The sequence below is a fragment of the Patiria miniata genome, unplaced genomic scaffold (assembly GCF_015706575.1).
Source record: "Patiria miniata isolate m_02_andy unplaced genomic scaffold, ASM1570657v1 HiC_scaffold_28, whole genome shotgun sequence".
NCBI classification, from domain to species: domain Eukaryota; kingdom Metazoa; phylum Echinodermata; class Asteroidea; order Valvatida; family Asterinidae; genus Patiria; species Patiria miniata.
Window position 1 is genome coordinate 5386748 of NW_024037067.1, and position 20276 is coordinate 5407023.

The 20276-nt window shown below is 40.8% G+C and overlaps 1 protein-coding gene across 1 annotated transcript; it reads right to left on the reverse strand.

The window, feature by feature from the left end:
• Nucleotides 1–1029: 1029 nt before the first annotated feature.
• Nucleotides 1030–20170, reverse strand: LOC119734875 (telomere length regulation protein TEL2 homolog). Its single transcript, XM_038208483.1, has 22 exons — nt 20141–20170; nt 19194–19577; nt 18111–18326; nt 17686–17771; nt 17129–17197; nt 16414–16561; nt 16053–16155; nt 15731–15799; nt 14865–15006; nt 13955–14171; nt 13359–13475; nt 12878–12966; nt 11986–12077; nt 11290–11406; nt 10585–10656; nt 9867–10046; nt 9063–9154; nt 8434–8533; nt 7827–7891; nt 7027–7142; nt 5947–6029; nt 1030–5545 (listed from the first exon to the last, which is right to left on the reverse strand). The coding sequence occupies exons 2-22, from the start codon at nt 19568–19570 to the stop codon at nt 5522–5524; spliced, it is 2574 nt and encodes an 857-aa protein (XP_038064411.1). The 5' UTR covers nt 19571–19577; nt 20141–20170; the 3' UTR covers nt 1030–5521.
• Nucleotides 20171–20276: the final 106 nt, after the last annotated feature.

Below are 20276 nucleotides of genomic sequence, written 5' to 3' on the forward strand. Positions count from 1 at the left end.
GCAATTTCCTCTGCAAAAAGTATCGTTTTGTGGCTTAAAATCCTGTATAAGCGCTGTATTTCGTGATTTTCCGCTTGAAAAACACCCATTCAGATGCACTCAAGCGTGGAAAAAGATAGCGGCGTTTAATCCTTTCGCCTCAATGGAAACATTTTATTGTTAACGCAAGATTCAACAAAGGAATTTAACAAAAGAAATGGCCTTCCCTGCATCCGTTGAACACGTGCGCCAAATGTTGAAACTGAGGATATATCTCGTATAGCGGCCAACTTATTCTCCCTTTTTTCAAGTGTGAAACTCTGTCCCCTTCTCGGATGAAATTCTGATCTCCTAAATCGACAGCTTTATGTCCCATAATCTCATAATTATACGTCTAAATCATCATAAGACTGTGTTGCGTCTACGCTTGCGTGGGCGTGTTTATATAAAGCCAACACAAATCCTTGCTTTTTGTCAAAGCCTAACAAAAACAGTTTCAATCGCATGAGGTGTTCAGCTTCGTGGTAATGCGAAGGACTCCCAATCCGGTGACCAAGGTTCGAATCCTATGGTTTGGGAGGTTTATATTTTAAAAATATATTTCCTTTTATCTTTGAAAATGTAGCCCATGTATACCTCAATGTCCATTCATTAATTTTTTTATCCTATTCCAATATATTCTACCGACTTTCCCATTACTTAAAAATGAAATCGCTTCAAACTTGCTAGAAAGATGCCTAATAAGGATCATAGAACACATTCCAATTCGACTTATGAACAGATGTGCTTTTCATAATGAAATTTCAACGAAAATTTGAGGCAAAATCAGTCAAAAATAATGATTTTTTTTTGCCCACATCTTAAATATATCGGGTGTTTGAATGTTGATTGATGCTCCTCTTGCCTATAAAAGAATTTCTGCATACTTTTGAGAAAAGTTATTTTGGAGCCAAATTTCATTAAAACAAAGTAAGACCTACTTTTCCCAACGATACCTGGAGAAAAAATTGCTGGGGGTTAACTACGGAAATATCGTACAAAGACAATAACTGAGTTCAATATCCAGGTTTATTGTTTACTCTCTGAACACATCAAATGTGGAAAGTAAAGCTAAAAGACATCAGAAACACAGTCTGCCATTGAATTAAATATGGTTGGAAAGGGGTAAAGACTTTCTTTGTTTCAAAGTTTTAATCTGAATTGTAGCAAAAATTAATTAAATAGGAACTATATGCACTTAACCTATCAGAATCAATGAGTACCGCAATTTCAAATGGACGGATTTTGAGGTTATTATTTTAGAGCAAATATCGCATGCATGCAGGCCAAAAAAAAAGAAGACAAAATGCTGTTCTTGCAGTTCCCCGACCCTATATGCTTCAGACAAAACGGGACAATTTTAGATTCCGGGAATTATCAGGTCAGGGGACCAGACTAGCTGGCTTATGCCCACTCACAGGTATTTAGCAAACCACATGTTTATGAACTAAATTCAGTCAATTGCAGGTAGTAGGGCCTATTTAAAAATAAAAGCCATATTTTTCCAATGATGGTTGGCCGCACCATCATTGGAAAATGAAACAAAAATCAACTTTTCTTTAAAATGACAGCATACCAGCACAATGATTTCACACAATGCTTGAGTCTATTATGTACTTAAAGTCGAGTAAGCTATTTCATAATAATTTGGTAATTAAATTTCTTTTTAGTTTGCAAATGTTACGAATTACATTTAAGGACCTCAAACTTACACAAATGTTCCCATAGTAACTCAAAACTATAATACTCAACCGGTCAAGATAAAACTTTGTTTCTGGGCGGATCTTTGCCTGATCGGGAAGCCTTTAAGCCTGATAAGTTTTGGAATGAAAAGTCAAAGTTCAAGGTAATAAAAGATATGAGCAAAGATAAACATGACTTGAGAATTCTGTTTCCAATTGTACTACCATTTACAGGTCAATATTTCCATCACTCAGATCAAATTCATGAAGTATGTATGGTGATTTGAAGTATTTTTTGAAAACACGAATAATGGTCTGATCAAAAGATCTTACATGTTTCAGAAGGGCATATTGGTTTGTCAATATTTCTGACTTGTTAAATTTCAAAAATATAAGAAAGATACAAAAATAGTATAACTGCTTAAACAAAATTACATGAAAACGGTGCAAAAGAAATATCAGTGAAACTCCATAAATTATCCCATAAACATTATATTCATAACATTTACAGTTTAGTTTGCAAGTTACATGTATTTAGGGAAAGATTCCCATATCCGGCCATCAGTAATTTTTCCATTAAATGACCTATCACCCATCGGAATGTGATAATATGTCCTAAAAAGTCAAAATTAGCAAGGACAAAATTTTGAATTTCTACTAAGAAAACACTTAGACATTTTCAGACCAGTCCCATAGGGTTTGTGCACAGGGTGACAAGTGATGGCCAGATATGGGAATCTTTCCGTATTAAGTAACGACATAGAGGTAATGCTGCACCATCCAAATCTGGGTTTCAAACTCTGATTTTATGCTCATAGTTTAAGTCATAGTAGGGGTAGATACGGGCTTGGTTCAAGAGGGAGGGGGCTGTCTATTGCAAACCAGACAATGAGAGGTCTCTATTTTAGGGGGGGGGGCAACTGCATGTCACACCATGAAGAAAGAGATCTTTAGGTCCAACTAAAATGTTCAAAGATGTTGCCAGAAAACAGAGGGTTTCCCCAGCTTTGTTTCTTGCAGTCTCATCTTTGTAGGCAAGGAGAGATAGTCTACGTCAATTACATTTGTACCGAAGCAATTGTAGAAGGGAAGGGAAAAAAAGTTGGTCTTTTACTCCTCCAATCATGGGTGTAACATAAACCAGCAGTGGTAAATCGTATGAGGAACTTTGCACAATTGTCAAAGACCGAATTACCATGAAAAAAAGAGATCTTTAGGTCCAACAAACACGTTCAAAGATATTGCCAAGATTTTTTTTACCACAGACTTAGTATAGAAAAGATAATATCCTTCTTGACAGGAGAAAATGCAATTTCAGATAGGTGAAGATAGGCGTCGCTCCTTTTGTGCTTAATACTTGAGTACCACAAGCTACCAGGGACAAAGGCTAAACATGCCAATGTTAGGAAGAGAAGCGACACTTCTTGTCGACGTGATGACAAGGAACCTGACTATTACCAATGAGCTGCCCAACACTAATAATGATAAAAATAATAAAAAAAGATTCCTCAGTGTCTGGGTGAGAGGTCTAGCACGACGTAAGAGTGTTGTGACCAGCATAATGATCATTGTTATGTAACAAGCCATTCACGCATGACCAGGGCCGAACTGCTGCTATCATACCACCGGGCCACGAGTCGGTCGTGTTCTGAATCTCAACCTGAGTGGTTTGCATCTGTTCTTCCCCCAGTACAGCCAACCCCAGGCCTTTTCAACGCGACTCAACTCATCCTCCAAGAATTCTTTGGTAACTATATACCACTGCTAGGACCCCTAGCAGCATTCTTAACAATAGGTTGAAACATGGGCCTATGACAGATGTCCTCACCAAGTTCACACAAGCAGTTCAATGCCGAGATCAGAAAGCCTCCACTGTTGCCAAAATCCTCATAAAGGAATGGCTTCAGAAGTATGGAGTTCCCTGCCGCATACACAGTGACCAGGGTAGGAACTTTTGAGTCCCAGCTTGTGAAGGATCTGTGCTCAGCATACGGGATCTCAAAGAGCAGGACAATAGCCTACCACCCAAAGGGCAATGGGCAGTGCGAGGTTCGATCGCACTTTGCACAACCTCCTCCGTACCCTACCCCCTGAGCAGAAGAAACATTGGCCAGACCATCTACAGGAACTAACGTTCATGTATAACTGCACCCCGCATGCATCCACTGGCCTTTCCCCTTTCTACATATTCATGGGTCGGGAACCATTGCTGCCAATCGACCATGTGATGATGTTTGATGAGGATGTCATGGGAGCACCACCAACTGAGCCTTGGGTGGCGTCGCATCAGCAACAACTGAGACAGGCAGCTGAAATGGCCCTCGAGAATATACAGAAGAAGAGCGCGACCAGGTGTGGGAGACGGGACAACAAAGCAAACGACAAGGGCATTGCCCTAGGTACAAGGGTACTTCTACGGAACCATGCTCCTAGTAGCAACAAGATCGGGGATCACTGGAAGGCAACGCCTTACAAGATGATTGCACAAACACAAACAAATGTGTACATGGTACAACTGGTTGATTGTTCTGGGCCGATGAAGAGGGTTACCCGAACGGAGATCCTTGACATAGACGACAGTGTTCCTGATGGTCCTCTCCACACTGAACCTCAACAAGACATACTATGAGACAAGGAAAACGCAGCTGACCGACAACTGAACTGCCGGAGATGGTAACAATTAGGCTGTCCCTTTAACATTTCAAAGTGTAGTTTCTCGATCAATTGCTTAGATGACATGAGTCAGCATTAAAGTCTGTGTGGGGCGAGATGACGTTTGATCAAAGGCATCCTTTATCAGCAAGCAGATCAGCAGGAGAGATCATCAGATGCCTTGGGTAGGTTGTTGGCTTGACGTGGTTGCTTGACGAGGTGGTGCAACAACTTCAGCCACCAGGAGGGCACTGGAGAGGCTAAGCAAACCACCTGACAATGCTCCAGGTAAGAAGGACATGAACATAACCATGTCACTTGTTATCAGTTTGTCGCCAACACCTATATCACCCTGCACCTGGCTTCGCCTTCACCTTGCTTCCAAGTGTGTCCTTTACAATTAGACACGACCTGTGGAATGTTTGAGATGGTAACCAACCAAGGGAACAATCCATCAACTTGTTGATGCCATCTTTCAAAGATGTATCAGAAGCTGGCAATGCTGGAAAAAGCTATGACCATGAGAGAAGGCAGGGTTGCAAGAAGAACCACTTGGTGGAAGAGTGAAGAAGCTGGCACTAATTCAGGAGATAACATGACTTGTCATTCTAATTGCAACCACGTGAAGAAGATTGGAGATGTAGCCACCATGGCTACAGATGAAGAGAAAAGTCTTTGTGGGGCAAGGTGGTGTTTACTAAAACGCCTCCTTTGTAGTGGTACACTGACGGTAGTTTGTATGCTAGGAGAAACAGCGTTGGTTTTACAAGTAATTGTATATCAATAACAGATCTTTCTTTCATTTTGTTTGCATTTTTATTGCATTAGGCCGGGGGGGGGGGGGGCTGGGCTCCAATTTTGTTCCAGTCATTTGTCCTGTTTCAGGGTTTTTTTCTTGCATATTATTTGTATTTTGTTTCAATGCTGCAGTTGTCTTTGTTCCATTATAGCGGCTCAAAGGAATGAGACAATTTGTCACCTTGCTTTGTCAACTTGCTTCAGATTTGTCACAAGGCTTGGGCTTAGTCACCTTGCTTCAGCTTTGTCACCATGCTTCAGCTTTGTCACCTTGCGTTAGCTCCGGCACCATGCTTCACCTTGCTTCAGATTTGTCACCTTGGTTCAGGTTTGTCGCCTTGCTTCGGCTCTGTCACGTTGCTTCAGCTTTGTCACCTTGATTCAGCACTCAGCTCCTGGAAAAAAAAGATGACGGGTAATGCCATGATCTTGTAGCATTACAATGTAAGGCGTCTGCTGTTGACTTCTGTAAAACATTTCTAATTTAAACAATATGCCTCATTTTGAAAAAAAAGGAACCCTTTTCACAATGGCCTTTGTAATCATTCAAAATTTGTTTGACATTTTTATTCCTACAGTACAGCAAATATTTTATCTGTAAGGACTAGAATATTTTAAGACAAGATAAGTTTGCGGTAGCACCTTTTTAATAAATCTCTTTTGTGAGTATGTGTGGTTCTGAAAAGAATATTTTGCCAATCATGACATATAACCTAAAGAGATTTTTAATGTACATTTTGTCTGTCAGGCTGCAACCACTAAAAAAAAAAAGATGCTTTGGGGTATCAATTCTTACCTTCTGAACCACAGATCCTAGGACCATCAGGGTCTGTGCTGCTAGGCCTCTGCACTCTACATTGGGATCTTTGCCGACAATATCTGGAACAAAATAGGTAGACAAAAAATGACTTTTACTTAAAATCAAAGGGCAAAAGATAAATCATGTAGAAAAAGGAACTAATGTTGGTGTATGTGTCGGGTAGTTGAAAGTGCCCCCCAGTGACTGATGGTGACCATATTAATGCCTCTGCTTACTGTTACCGAAAAATCCCTGCAGCAGAAAATTCTGAGCTTATGGTAAGCATATGTCATTTTGGCCCGAGCGCATGTGTCCTTCAGTAAACTAAAGGTTCTATGCTTACCAGGTTACAACAGAATGTTTTTTGCTAGCGCTGTAAGTGCTGAATTCTGTGGTAAGCAGAGCCCTGATCCCTCCTTAATTCCTGCTTAAGAAATCAAATTACGCCACTGTGATCACACGAGAGGTTCACAGCTGTTTGCCATAGGGACTGGCTCATTTTTTTGATGACATGATGAAGTGGCACAGGAACAGTTGTTAAGGCATATAGGATCATTTGCTTTTCCTGCATGTTGTGTGTTTCTAGTAATAACACCACTCACAATCCAAAACCCTAACCTGTTGAAGTTTCAGCTCAGTGGATATTACACTTTTAGAGAAAAACAGTGAAAATCCATGTACAACTTTTTGGTCCAAAACACACTTTCATCAACAGGTCTCTCTCAAATGACGTCACTTCCTACAGATTGCCGCGTGCATCGGCATTTTGGGCATCAAATTTTTGTGACGCCCATCGGCTGCGCCGTATTTCGAGCAACACGCGCGCATGCTCAGAACATGTTGCACACTGCGTGCACACATACGCACCTGATGGCATTGAACACGCAGTTGTAAGTTTCCTACGAAGATGGCGTCCTGTGAGAGAGATCATATCACGCTTTATTCCAATAATTTCACAGGGTGTAGTACAAATAAGATCTTGAATCCAAGCAAACTTTTGGATAATAATTCGGTAGATTATTTTCGGGATAAATGCAAATGATCCTATATGCCTTTCATAATGTCTTCAAGTCCTACCTTCCAGCCAGAGCTTGCATTCCAACATCTCGTCTTGAAGGTCCGAGACCAGTAGGTGACTGGGCACGCTCAGTATCACCATGGAGACGGCAAACATCAGGGCTTGCCGGACAAATCTGGAGAGAAAGACAAAATGCACGACACTGATGACTACCGAGTAGGATTTGGTAGATTTTTCAGAATTAAACTTCCTAGTGGGAAGTCCGCATTCAGTGCAATATGTTAAACTCTTTAAAACCCTGCAGGTCAGTTTCAGGTGAAGAGATATGAAGTGTTAAAATAACTGTGTCACTCAGAGTGTCACTGCGCACAAAAACAAAAGCACTGTGGAGAGCAGTGAAGCGTGACTGAATCTGCCTGCTTGCCCTGAGCTTACCCACGAAGCAGGTATAGCTCAGACACTTTAAACAGACCTTGATTTCTCTCAACAATTAAAAGTGCAAAGAATTTGCCACTGCTTTTCTGGTCAGTAAATGCTTTAGGATGATTTATGAAAAAGCAGAAAGTGTTTCCTAATAAAAAGTAATGTGCAATATTTCTCAAAGTGTTGAAAGGGTGAAAAGACGACTCTATGAATATGCAATATTATTAAAGTTGTATATCCCATGGTCTTCAAACAATTTTTGTTCTTTCTACAAACACAATTTCAGTTTGTTTGCTTTGTTGCTTTTATATTGCTAGAAAAATAGCAATTGGACAAAAAAAAACCTCTATTCTTTTTAGGTGAAACCTTGAAAATAAGCACGGGGAGTACATCTTTAATGTCAAATTGAATTAAGGATATGAAGTCAACTACTTACACCTCAGTGTGGTACCTCAGCACCCAGACCAACTCCAACAGACTGACTGCCATCTGACGACAAATCTAACAGGCAAAAAAAAAAAGCCACAAATTGAATCAGACAGGTTTTATAAACATTAGCAGTGAAAAACCACACAAAAGTTACACCTTTGAGTGATTCATCTTTTGAGCCACCAGTCCCTAGTAGTGAAAATGTTTATTATTTTCTTTTCATTACCAAAAAGCTTATTTTGATTAAAGATCGTACTGGTCTAAGCACCCCGTAAAATTGTTCCGTCTGGCTTGCTGTCATATAGAAAAAAATCAAGAAATGTAGGTGATTTCCAACGATCAGTCAACTGACTGATTTTTGGGAATAAGGAGTGCTATAGACGAAATCGTGTTTCGTGATCAAAAAGGTTGTACATGGTCTTTCACTGTTTTCTCGAAAACTGTAATTTCAACTGAGTTGAAACTTCAACAGGTTTAAGGTTTTGAACATTCCTGTTTGGATTTTGAGTGGTGTTGTTATTGAAAACGAACAAAATGCATGAAAAGCAAATGATCCTTTGTGCCTTTAATACAATTTATTCCAGACTCCAAGTGTTAATTATCTAAATACTGACCGGTGCATGTTGGGCGGCGTGGACCACAATGCCGAGTGTGAACAACATTCTACCTAGGAGAAGGAAGTCATCACCTATCATATCCATGGTGTTCATCTTACTGTTCAAACGGAAATAAACACAATCTTAAGCCACGTTTACACTGGACTAAATTAAGTAAAAGTTACAGTGAATGATTTTATGAATGACTGTTAGCATTCCATTGTGGTTATTCTACTGTGCGTCCACACTTGGATTAATTTTGACCCACAGAAAGTCATTAGTTGCGTAAACTCTATATTAACATTTTTCTCTTAGATTTTCTGGGGTGCCCGGCTATTAACTTTTGAACCTAACACTGGATGTGGTTGAGGAAAAACGAGCTAAGTAAAAACATTAAAGATTTCTATTCTGGCCATATGTTGTGTCCTTAGGCAAGCCACTTCGCCCCAACCTGCCTCTCTCCACCCATGAGTGTAAATGGGTACCGGCATTAGCTGGGGAGTAACCTGCGATGGACTAGCATCCCATCCAGGGGGAGGAGAAATATTCTCAGTTGTTTCATGTTACTGAAAACGAAGCTAAACGCCGGCTTGATGGGCCATATTGGCTTGTGACTGAATTTACCTTTAAACTAAACTTCAGCTTACCTATCAAAGCTCTTGAGAAGAGGGAAGAAGAAACGCCCAGCGACAGGTGCAAACCTATTAGCGACAGGTGTAGGAGCTGGGGTGCTTCTGCCCTGCATGATATGAACCAGACAACAACAAAAAGGATCCATTATGCCCACACAAATTTACAAAAGGCAGGGATTTTCCAAACTCAAACAAGGGTGCAGATAGATGATTCTAGGCATGTAGGAACCGGGTACCCAATTGAAACAAACTCAAATCCCGGAAGTTGCTGTTCAGATTGTTCATAAAGGTCCACACGATAATACTACCACATCTGTGCGTCTCTGTGCGTCAATACAGCAAAATAATGTGCACAGTGCATGAGCTTCTAGCTTTACAGTGTAAACTGCAACTTTTGCGAGCGTCATAAACATGAAAAAGGCTACGTTTTGTTTTCCCATGTAGCCTGGTTTTCATTTTTAAAATCTCTCACAAATGATATTCGAAACCTTTCTAGTTTCATTGTCTGAGAAGTTACTACATAATTTGTAAAGTTGGTTACGGGTACCCGATCCCATAATGTGGAACCGGTGCCTGACATTAACAGTCGGGTACTCGGGTACCCGGTTCCGATGCACAGCCCCAGATGATTCCTGTCAATGCATTATCTAAAACTGACCACAGGAAGCAACAACCTGCCTCAGAGTGAAAGGGCTTACGTGTATGGGTTGCTTGGATAGTTTCAATAATTTGAGGTCAATATTTGCTCGAAAAATGAAACCATATTATTGACAATTTGGGGGAAATAAAAACTATACTAGGGTATTGATGAAGCCTCACCTTGGCGAATCGCCTGGTCTTGCTCTTGATCCGTTTCTGCACAATGTCTCTCCAATGCTCCGCCTCCTCTGAGGGGTTTGGCGAAGCCCGGGTCAAAGGTCGGCATGGCTTCTGTAGACCACTAGAGGGGGTTGTTTCTTCTAGGGGCTGGGAAAGTTCTTGAGCTGCTGCAGCCAGAACCTTAACAAAAAATCAAAAGGCTAGGATGTGTGAAAAATCATATTAAAATTAGAGGATTCAGGACTGTTAGGGTTAACCCCAGATATAGATATGCTCCATCTAGATATGCTCCATCTAACAAGATTCTAAGTTGATTAGGAATAAATCTTGTATGTTCTCTTTGCATCCTTTGGAAAAATGTTTATTTTTGTTGTTTTTAAAAGCTGAACAAAGAAATTGACTGGACCAGGGTTTGAACTTGCGGCCTCAGGATTGCTAAAACTGAGCTGTCCAGCCCTTTGTTGGCGGTTCCCAAATTTGTAAATGTACCTTTGCACCTTGTCAGTTTTACTATGTGGTTTATTTGAAAAAAATCTGTAGTCAACAGTGTAACTCTGGGGTAAGGATTAGCCAACAACTTTTGTGTCAACGACTGATGGTGATGGACAGCAATTTAATGAAACTTAGTTGGCTAATATTTGATGGAAACGATTGTTCTATTCTAGCTCAGTGATATTAAAAAATGACAGAGTTATTTTCTTGATGTATTATCTTTTACCTGAAGCATGTCCAGCCTTTGTCTGATGTTGTAGTTTCTGTCGTAGAACTCAGCTGTCCAATACTGGGATGCCTGCCGAGTCAAAGGCATTTGAATCAATTACCATTAATTCTGTAATATCATTAACCAGTTCACGCCGGGATTATTTTGACAAGAACGGAACGAGGCACAGGATTACTTTTCACTTGACCTCATGCCAGGCGGGTTGGAGCCATCACCCTCGGGCAGCACACTCATATTTCTGGCCTTGCACGCTGGGAGCGGGTCGCTGACAGATATTGCCAACCTCGCTCCCTGGGTGTTTATCCGTCATCTGTTCTGAATACTGCAAAACCTTTGCGGGTATACACAGCCTCCGGCGCGAACTGGTTAAAACAAATTGGTATCAAAAGATTTGCTATAATTGAAAAACGAAGCCCGGTTCATACTTCACCCGAATGCGAAGGCAAAGCGAATTTGACGTCATGAAACATTCGCTGCGAAATTCACCCGAGTTGAAATATGTTCAACTTTTATGAATTTGCTGTGCGAATACTCCCCTTTGACGTCACAACTACGTGTTCGCTTTCGCTTTCGTGCCGAGTATGAACCAGCCTTGACTTGCTTATTAATTAACCCTCCCAGTGGGAAGTGCAGAATACAGGGAGGGTTTAGTAAAATTCAATGAAATACTGCACGTGAAAACAAAGGGGTGTACGTTCCTACCTGGATAGGGCATTGCACCGTAGCAGCCACCATTGCCGAGTGTCTCAAGACGGTGAAGTCATCAATCTCAAAGACATCCTCAAGATGAAGGAGGACCTGCATCAACTCCACACATACCTTGAATGAAAAAAAAATGGATGTTGCCCTTGAGATTAGTATTAAAAAAAGAACAGTGTTTTTGCAGAAGCCAGGAACAAACTCATTTCAAATGAAAAATTGAAAGTTATAAAAGTGGGCCTCTGCAACATCTACTTGGAGCAATGATGGAACTCCGCATCACAGCAAGGTAAACTTTTAGTAAAAAGTTTAACCACTACAAATAGAGGTTTACCCATCACCCCAAACTTGTTCCACTACCCGCTGATTCAAATTGGCAAGCTGACCCTGGCAAATCCATCTTCCCTAAATAAAATATAAGCCTCGTAAGTTTTTTAGTTTTCAATCAAAATTTGAAATAAAGCTCCTGGACAAAAGTGCAAAAAAAACCAAAAAAACAAAAAAAAATAAAACAAAGCTGACAAGTCATCATTATCAAATTTGGAGTAGGTCGTTGAAAACACTCAAACCTAGACATAATCCTGATTTTTAAAAAATGTATTTTCTTCGTTTTAGTACTTATTTACTTCTTACAGAATGATGAATTTTCCAATTTATTATATTTCACATGAGTATTGAGTCTCTTAGTGAGTTACATACCTCTTGTAAATAATCTGGTTTGCTGCGGACAAGCTTCTCAGCAACTTTCAGACTCGTCTCCGTCAACTCACGATTCTCCTTAGCATGCAAACCTGTACAAATTTTAAACATAAATAATTTTTAGGTTGAACAAAGAAACTAACTGGAGCGAGGGTTGTGATCTCTACATTGCCGTTCCGGTGTTCTACCAACAAAGACTTTTTGTCGATGTCTTTGTTCAAGGGGCGCTATAGTCAAAATGGGGAACTACAATTATAGGGCTTGATAGCTCAGTTGGTAGAGCACCGAAACAGAAATCTCGAAGTCGCAAGTTCAACTTATACATTTAAAATAACATCATGGATGTTTTTCATCATCTCCTCGAAACTGCTCACAGTATTTTGTCAACTTTTTGAATTCTATTGGGATATTCCGTTGATGATCAAATCGTCAAATATTTGGTATAATTGGCGTAGCCCTTAATTATCTACTCATGTCTTGGCTGTTTGAGCGGGGAAATTTCAACACAGGAAATTTCAGGACTGGAAATTTCAGGACTGGAAATTTCAGCACAGGAAATCTCAAATTAAATCTGGGAAATTTTAGATCGGGAATTTTTTAGCAATTTTATTTTTTTATTTCGGACTGGGTAATTTCAGACGAGGCTATTTCAGCTGTTTTATTGTTTAAGTAACAAATAACACAATAAAAAGTTGGAAAGAGAAGACTTTTTTTTTATTTTGGAAAACAATTTTGTGCCTTCATTCGGACATCAGCGATGCAAAAGGCAGCCTACTTTCTTTACTCCCAAATGTACATCAGAGTCTTTTCCCAGAAGATTTTTGTGTTTAATACTTCAGACATACTTATCATATTTGATGATGCCTGGAGACAGACACTGAATCCAACCCACCTTCAATGCAGTCCCTGATGTACACTGGCGTCTTGACTTGGGACGTTTTAACGTCTTCAGACATATCAAACGGCTCAAGATCGTCATCGCTGTGAACAAATACATAAAGACTCAAGTTAAGAACCAACATGGTGGTTTGCAACTGACAAAATCTTTGTAACAAGCTGAAGTCTTGATTGAAGGAGCCTATATATGATTATGTAGCTCAAATTAGCTGATTTGATGACTTCAAATGGTTAAATGATAATATTTTGCTAAAAAAACAGGTTAAACTGATCAGAAATTGCCTCAGATTGCACCACAGAGCGTCCAGAATCCAATTTTTTTCAGGGCCCTTAAGCAGGCCCCGAAACCCACGCCGTTAGAGCTTCGCGCTTGCATTAATTCTGATCAAGGTATGTTCCCTCCCCCCCCCCTTTGACAAGCAATTGACGCCCTTGAATGGACTCGAGTACATCCCTGTCTTATTGAGACTACACACCTGTCCAGATCATCATCTGGAGTGGATTGTTGTCCAGTCGCATCTTCCTGCTCTGTCTGGTTGGAAGTAGCTTCTTCTCTTGTCTCTTCCTCACCGAGGGACATCTCAACAACATCTCTACACGAAGACAAATGAATCAACCCCGACAAAAATCTCATGAAAACCATCAACTCTGATACCAACACAGGGTTCCCAAGCACTTTATAAGACAAAATCCCCGGACGTTTTTTCTGATTTTTCCCTTAGAAATTTCCAAAATTGTGTGAGAAATAATTATTTTCACTCTAATGAGGTTGCTGTGAAGTCAAGAGGTGGTGTAGCACAGCCAATTGTTATTGTCTGGAGAGGTGTGTAATATTCACACTACATGAACACTAAAAAAAAACACCATAGCCAGTCAGTCAATGGACACAACGTGGACACATGGAACAAGACACATATACGCCAAACTGGCAAAAACTTTTCCCTTCTGGGTCACTGTCAAATTTCCTTGAGTTTTCCCTGATTTTTGGTGTGTTTTTTTCCCGAATTCTCTGAGTTTTCCCCGACTGGAAAAATGGAAACTCAGTTTCAAAGTTCAATTTAGACAGCCTTACTTTGTAATCTGATCCATCCCGGGGTCATCGGGCGGCACCAGGAGCAACAAGAGCAATCGACTCTCCTCGTCTTTCACGTACTCAAAGCTCAGCTTGGGTCCCTCCGTCTCCAGGGTCTTGGTCAGAGCCTCGGCGGTGATCATCCCTAGTCTGCGCACCTTAACCAACGGGCTGTTCAGGTGACAGTGCATACCAGACAGCAGCTTCTGCATGAGAACTGAAAAGGGTAGACGGGGAACCAGACTCACTTTATACCAAAGGTCTCAAAGCGCTTCACAATTTAAAGTATGGCAGGGGGATCAGGTTGGCGTAGCGGTACTTTCCTCGCCTTCCACCGCTGTGACCCGGGTTCGAATCCCGCCTTTGCAAAAATGTGGATTGGGTTTTCAGTCCCTGCCTGAGTCCATGGGTTTCCCCTGGAATATCATTCTGGGGTTTTCCTCCCACCACTAAAACTGTATTTTCCTTCCACATCTTCTAACAAGGGACCCCACTGGAAATAAGTCGAGAAACTTTTGTGGGCTATCTGGGCCAATTGCGGAATAATCACAAACAAACCCCTGTTCATCAGGCCACGAGACCGGTTTTTTTGCAGCAGCTCGAGATCAGCGCAATCTGGTCTCTACCTTCTCATTTATACTCCTGGATGGAGAGGGGGTAATTGTACTAAAGTGTCTTGCCCAAGAACACAAGCACCATGTTCCCCGACAGGGTTCAAACCTACATACCACGGCATATGAGTCAAACACAGTAACCACTAGACCACAGCGCTCTATGGACTGGCAAAGGATTATGAACTTTTGAATTGACCCGTGTCAAAGGTCATAATGACAATGTCGACTGGCTGTACTTGAACTCTCTTATTTTAAATCAGAGATGAATATTGGGGCAGTGTTGGGGCTATCAGTACCTGATTTGTGCTGGGTCTTCTCCTGCTGGTTGAGATGGCCCAGGCATATGAGGATCGTCTTGGTCAGATAGGCGTGCTGGTCATAGGACGTGTGCTTGACTGCACTGCTGTCTCCCCATACATCCAATAAGGTCTTCAGACTCTGTCATTGTTGGGGAAAAAAACGAGAGGGAAAGAAGTCTTATTTAGCAAATTTAACCTTTTTTATGAAAGTCACCCACTACAAGGCTGAAAGCCACCCAAGGTAAGGGCTACAAAGAGAAGTGCAGGGGGGGGGACAGAAAGAAAAGAATTGAAAAAAAAAGAGATTCACTGATTCAGGAAAACATTAATTAACATTGATGAGCAGTCAGTTGCACGAAATTAACAGTAATAGCTGTTTTTGTTTGTTCTTTCCAAAAACATTTCCCAAAGCATTCATGTAGTCTTCTGCAACAAATACTTGTTCACGTGATAAAAAAAAAAATTTCACAGAAGAAAAAGAATGTGCATTTTCTAAACAATTATTAACATTTTTAGATAAATCACAAATTTAAAGGGATGGCTGGTCCACATGTGGATTGGGTTTTTAGTCCCTAACTGATTGAGTGGGTTTTCCCCAGAATATTCTTCTGGGGTTTCCTCCCACCTCTAAAACTGTAATTTCTTCTCACTGTCTTCTCTCTACATGTTTTTCAGGCCTGTGAGCTGCAGTGCCTAGGGCGCTTTTGAGAAATCCTTGGTTTCTTTACCAAAAATATATAACAATAATAAATAATAACTGTTACGACTTCCGTCTGTCTGACCACTAACTGTCTCCGCCACTGAAAAGAGCTCAGACATAGGCATGACAGAGACCAAGCATTTTGCTCAATTCTTGAACTTACTTTGACAACCAGATGTCTCCTGTTGGGCGAGTCTGCCAAGTAACCGATAATATTTTGTGGAACCAACTCCTGAAAACCAAAAACATGAATCACAAAATTAGGCAAATTAACTATTGAATAATTTAATGTTAGTAATTTTGTTTGGGCCAGCACTCGTACATATATTAAGTAAAGTTTTATTTTAATATTTGATACATGTTTTAGTGTAGTAATCTTTATAGTAAATAAATCAAATAAAATTAGACCATTTATTTTAATTTAGGATCAATACATGTACAAAATGTGTATCACTAAATGAATCAATTTTCAATTGAATTCCGACCTGATTGTAGCATCTAAGGAGTAAGAACTTGTTGGTGAGCAGGAAGAGCAGTTTCTTGTTGCTAAGCAACGCATCACCCAGGAGCCTCGACATGATGCCATACCTAATCAGGACAAAACAAAGATTTTTAATTTCTTGTTTGGGTCAAGTAATATCACCAGACCAATTTAAAAATCAAACTTCTCTAAAAAAAAAAAAAAGAAATCGTTCACAATTTCCCTAGGTCTTAGGATTTTTGAAACGTCAGTGTCGGAACTCTGAAATTAGCAAAAAAATATCCCATGCAAGTTTCAAAACAGTAATGGTTATGTAGTCGCAGTGAATTTTATTTTTAATAACAACAAACTTCTTGAAGTGTTACCATGGTATTTTCTTGAGGAGGCAGTCCAAGACACTCTCTAAGCATCGCTCCGGTGTGCCGACGATGACTCGAGAGCAGACACGGCTCCACAGGAAATCAACGGCCGTCAATTTCACAAAGTGAGGCAAGAGGAAGGTGAAAGTGGTATCTGAAAATGAAAATGATAATGACCAGTAAATGAGACAATTGAAGAAATGTCCATGACATATTTTGAAAAGAGAATTTCATTCTTGAGATAGAATTGTTTCCCATCAAATACTCCGATTTGTAAAATCTACAATCAATATCTACCAACAGTGCTTGACATAATTAGAAAACTTCAGTTATGCTCTGTTTATTAAAACAGAGAGTCAGGTTGGCGTAGCGGTACTTTCCTCGCCTTCCACCGTTGTGACCTAGGTTTGATTCCTGCCTGAGCCAATATGTGGATTGGCTTTTTAGTCCCTACTTGATTCCATGGGTTTGATCTCATATTTTTTTTTAAATCAGGTCAGAAGTTTTATGAAAGAGTGAGAATCAATGAGAATTAAGATGGACTTTTTACGTTTCTACGAGCATTACTGTCACATTTATTTGGGGAAATATTTGTCAAAAATTCAGGGCTAGTGTGGCTGCTTTCCCTATGACTACAAAATATCAAACACACTATAATTTATCAAAAACATTGAAGCAGCATTCACAAACACCCAACGGTATTCCTACAGCATTTTCTCACCTGCATGTCCGTTCAGACATATTCTGCCCATCAACTGGCTCACAAACAGCAGAGAGCAATCTTTGCTAGCTGGATGCAAAGACAAGAGAAAGACGAAAACCAGAGGTGAGATTGGGAGAAAATGAAAAATTCAACATAATGGGATTGAGGGTCACCGAGGGCCCAGATCAACGTGGGGTCTATGGAATATGCTTTATTTGCCTACAGGCACCCCTTAAAATACCCATTTCTTTTGTTTTAGGCAAAAAAACAGGAACACCTCAGCCCTCAGGAATTATCCAGTTTTCTTTAAAAATCCTTAAATCAGGAAACAATCCCGACAAAAACTCATCTCATCTCACACAAGTCTCATCCCTGGACAACTTCTTTTTGATGTAATTAGTTTCTACTGTTAAACAGCAGCGGACCAATAACAAACAAGAAAAATCGAATCCATTCTTAAAGCATCCAAATACATAAAGAAAATAATACACCCAACCAAATGTACCTTGTGTTGGACACCTTGTGTTGGGTACCTTATGGACACCTAGAAAGTATTGAGTGTTAGCCCAAATTACCTTTGAGTTGGTTGTGGACTTTGTGGAGTACCACGAGGAGATCTTTGGCAAGTGATGTGAAATATTGCTTGGGGAAGAAGCAAGCGCTGAAATATAAAAATTATAAATGAGGATTTAAAAGACATAGTGACCCCAACTACAAAATATTGACTGCAAAAACTGTTATGTGAGTTCCCTGGCAACTTGTTGGAATTTCAAACAAAACTTGCGGGGGGGGGGGGGGGGGGGGGGGGGGGGGGGGGGGGGAAGCATGGGGGTGGGGAAATTCCTAACTCTGTTATTCCAACTGGTTTTCGTGCATCATATATAGTCATCAAGCCTGGCACATTATATACACTACTACAGTAAATTTTCAATCACGCCTAAAATCTTCACCAATATCTTGCCCTTCACCAATGTTTACGTAAAGAGGATTGGGCCCGTACCTGCATTTGCCTTGCACTTTGTTGGCTATTCTGTCTGGTAGCGTGACTATCGCTGTGAGGAGCTGTTCCCACAGGATTCGGTGCTTAGTCGACTGAGATCCTGAGTCGGTGAGATCGGAGAGGACACAGCACTGAGCCCAGATGAGATCGGACATTCTGCCCCGAAGTAGGAAATCTTCCAGGAGAGACAGGCACTTGTTCTGCTTGAAGCTTGGACTGTGGATACAAAGAGAAGAGGAGAGATGGGCCTTTTGCTGGATCTGAATGGCCAGGCTACTGTCATCTGACTGACTGAGTCACTGGCTGACTGTTTTACTGACTGACTGACAATTAATACAATGTCCGAAATTAAGACTTTTAGGTCCAGCTCAGCTAGGCAAATCGTGTCCTAGTGTTGTGCATTTACGGGCAGTACAGGGACTAGGCACCCTACTGAAGTAAAACACGGATACCTGGGTACTTGTAAAAGAAAACCAACCCAAAGATTCAAACCGCGTACTACAAAGTTGTCTCAAGGGCTTTATAGCTTTACAGTGTAAACTGCAACTTTTGCGAGCGTCATCTGTCACGCATTAAATTTCACATAAACGTGACATCTGTTTTGGTTTTCCATGTAGTCTGGTATGATCACTTTGAAAATTCCCCACAAATGGCATTCAAACCATTTCTGTTTCATTGTCTGAGAAGTTACTAAGTAATTTGTAAAGATTGGTTACAAGGCCCCAAACACATAATCTGGAACCGGTTCCTGACAACAGCGGACGGGTACTCGGGTACCCGGTTGCAATGTACACCCACATTTTATTGGTCCATTACATACACAGAACATTTTAGGTGGAAGTAATAACGTTCTGCAAATGTGCCTTTTTAGAGACCAGTTCATACTTCAAGTGAAAGTGAAAGCGAAGCGATTTTTGATGATGCCAACAACTGAAGTTTTAATGTGATGTTTGCTGTTACCCCTTACTAATTTGCTTTGCACTGATATTAGCATGAAGTATGAACCAGGCTGACGGCAGTACATTTTCAAACAACCATTTTTTTTTTTAGAGAGAGAGACACCAGTCTACTTCTCCAACCGACCTGCTGTGTTTGACTGTACTGCACAGTACCAGGAAGGCGTGATGGTGAATCCCGTCCAGGAAGAAGACGTCCAGCAAACGCTGCCTCTCGTCCGCCGCAAACCGGCCGCACCAGTCCAGGCTGAACTGACCGACCAGAAACTCCAAGAAGCGAACGTAGTGGCAGGCTCCAAACTCCTCGACCGCTTCACCTTGAGGCATGTCGGGGGCGTCTTTAACACTCGCTTTCTTCCCTGGCAGAAGTGGCAAGATGTCCTCCAGGGCTCTGCAGAGTTCTGAGGAATCTCTGGATGAGGCGAGGACATTTTGAGATTCTCGCACAAGCTGACGGACTGAAAGTTTGATATCTGCCATACCTATTCCTGTACAATTCCACATGATATTCCTGTAAAAGAAAGTTGTAACTTAAGCCTATGCTCTGTAATTGTGAACAGCATTTTAAATTTAACTGTAAGTAACTTAACTCGCAGCCATTTATTTTGGCGATCGTGAAGTGTAGGGCCCGGTTTCTATTAAGGGAACAAAATCCACTTTAAAATTAATGGATCTACCAAACTAGTTGGCGACATTCTCATTAAACAGGTATGTCACTCATAGATAGAGGGCAGGGTTGTGATTTTTTGAGGGAAATTTGGGGGTAAAATGACGATGACAGAGCGGCGACAACACGCGACCCGAAAATGTGGCCTCGGTTATAGCGCACTGGTCCCTGTTCACAAAATTAATTTTGTCGTCTGCTGTCGTCTGCCCACCACTGAACTGGGCAGAACTTTACTGGCTCATGTCTGCACATAACGCACAATAATTTCCACGATTTTTTGGGTGTGTTGTGTCTTTAAATCAGGGGAAAATCGTGCAATGGGATAAAAAAAAAGTTCTCAAACAGAAATATTTTACACGAAAGTAATAAACACTGATAAACGGTGACCACTCAGAGTCAGAACTCACGTCTCGTCTCCTCTTTCATGTCTTTCCAAGTTTGGTTGGCAAATGCCACTAATGGGGCGCCCTCTGCTGGCAGCTTATGGAACGAAATAGGGGCATAGTGTAAATCCCGGCTTCGTTTCAGTTTTGGCTTTGTATT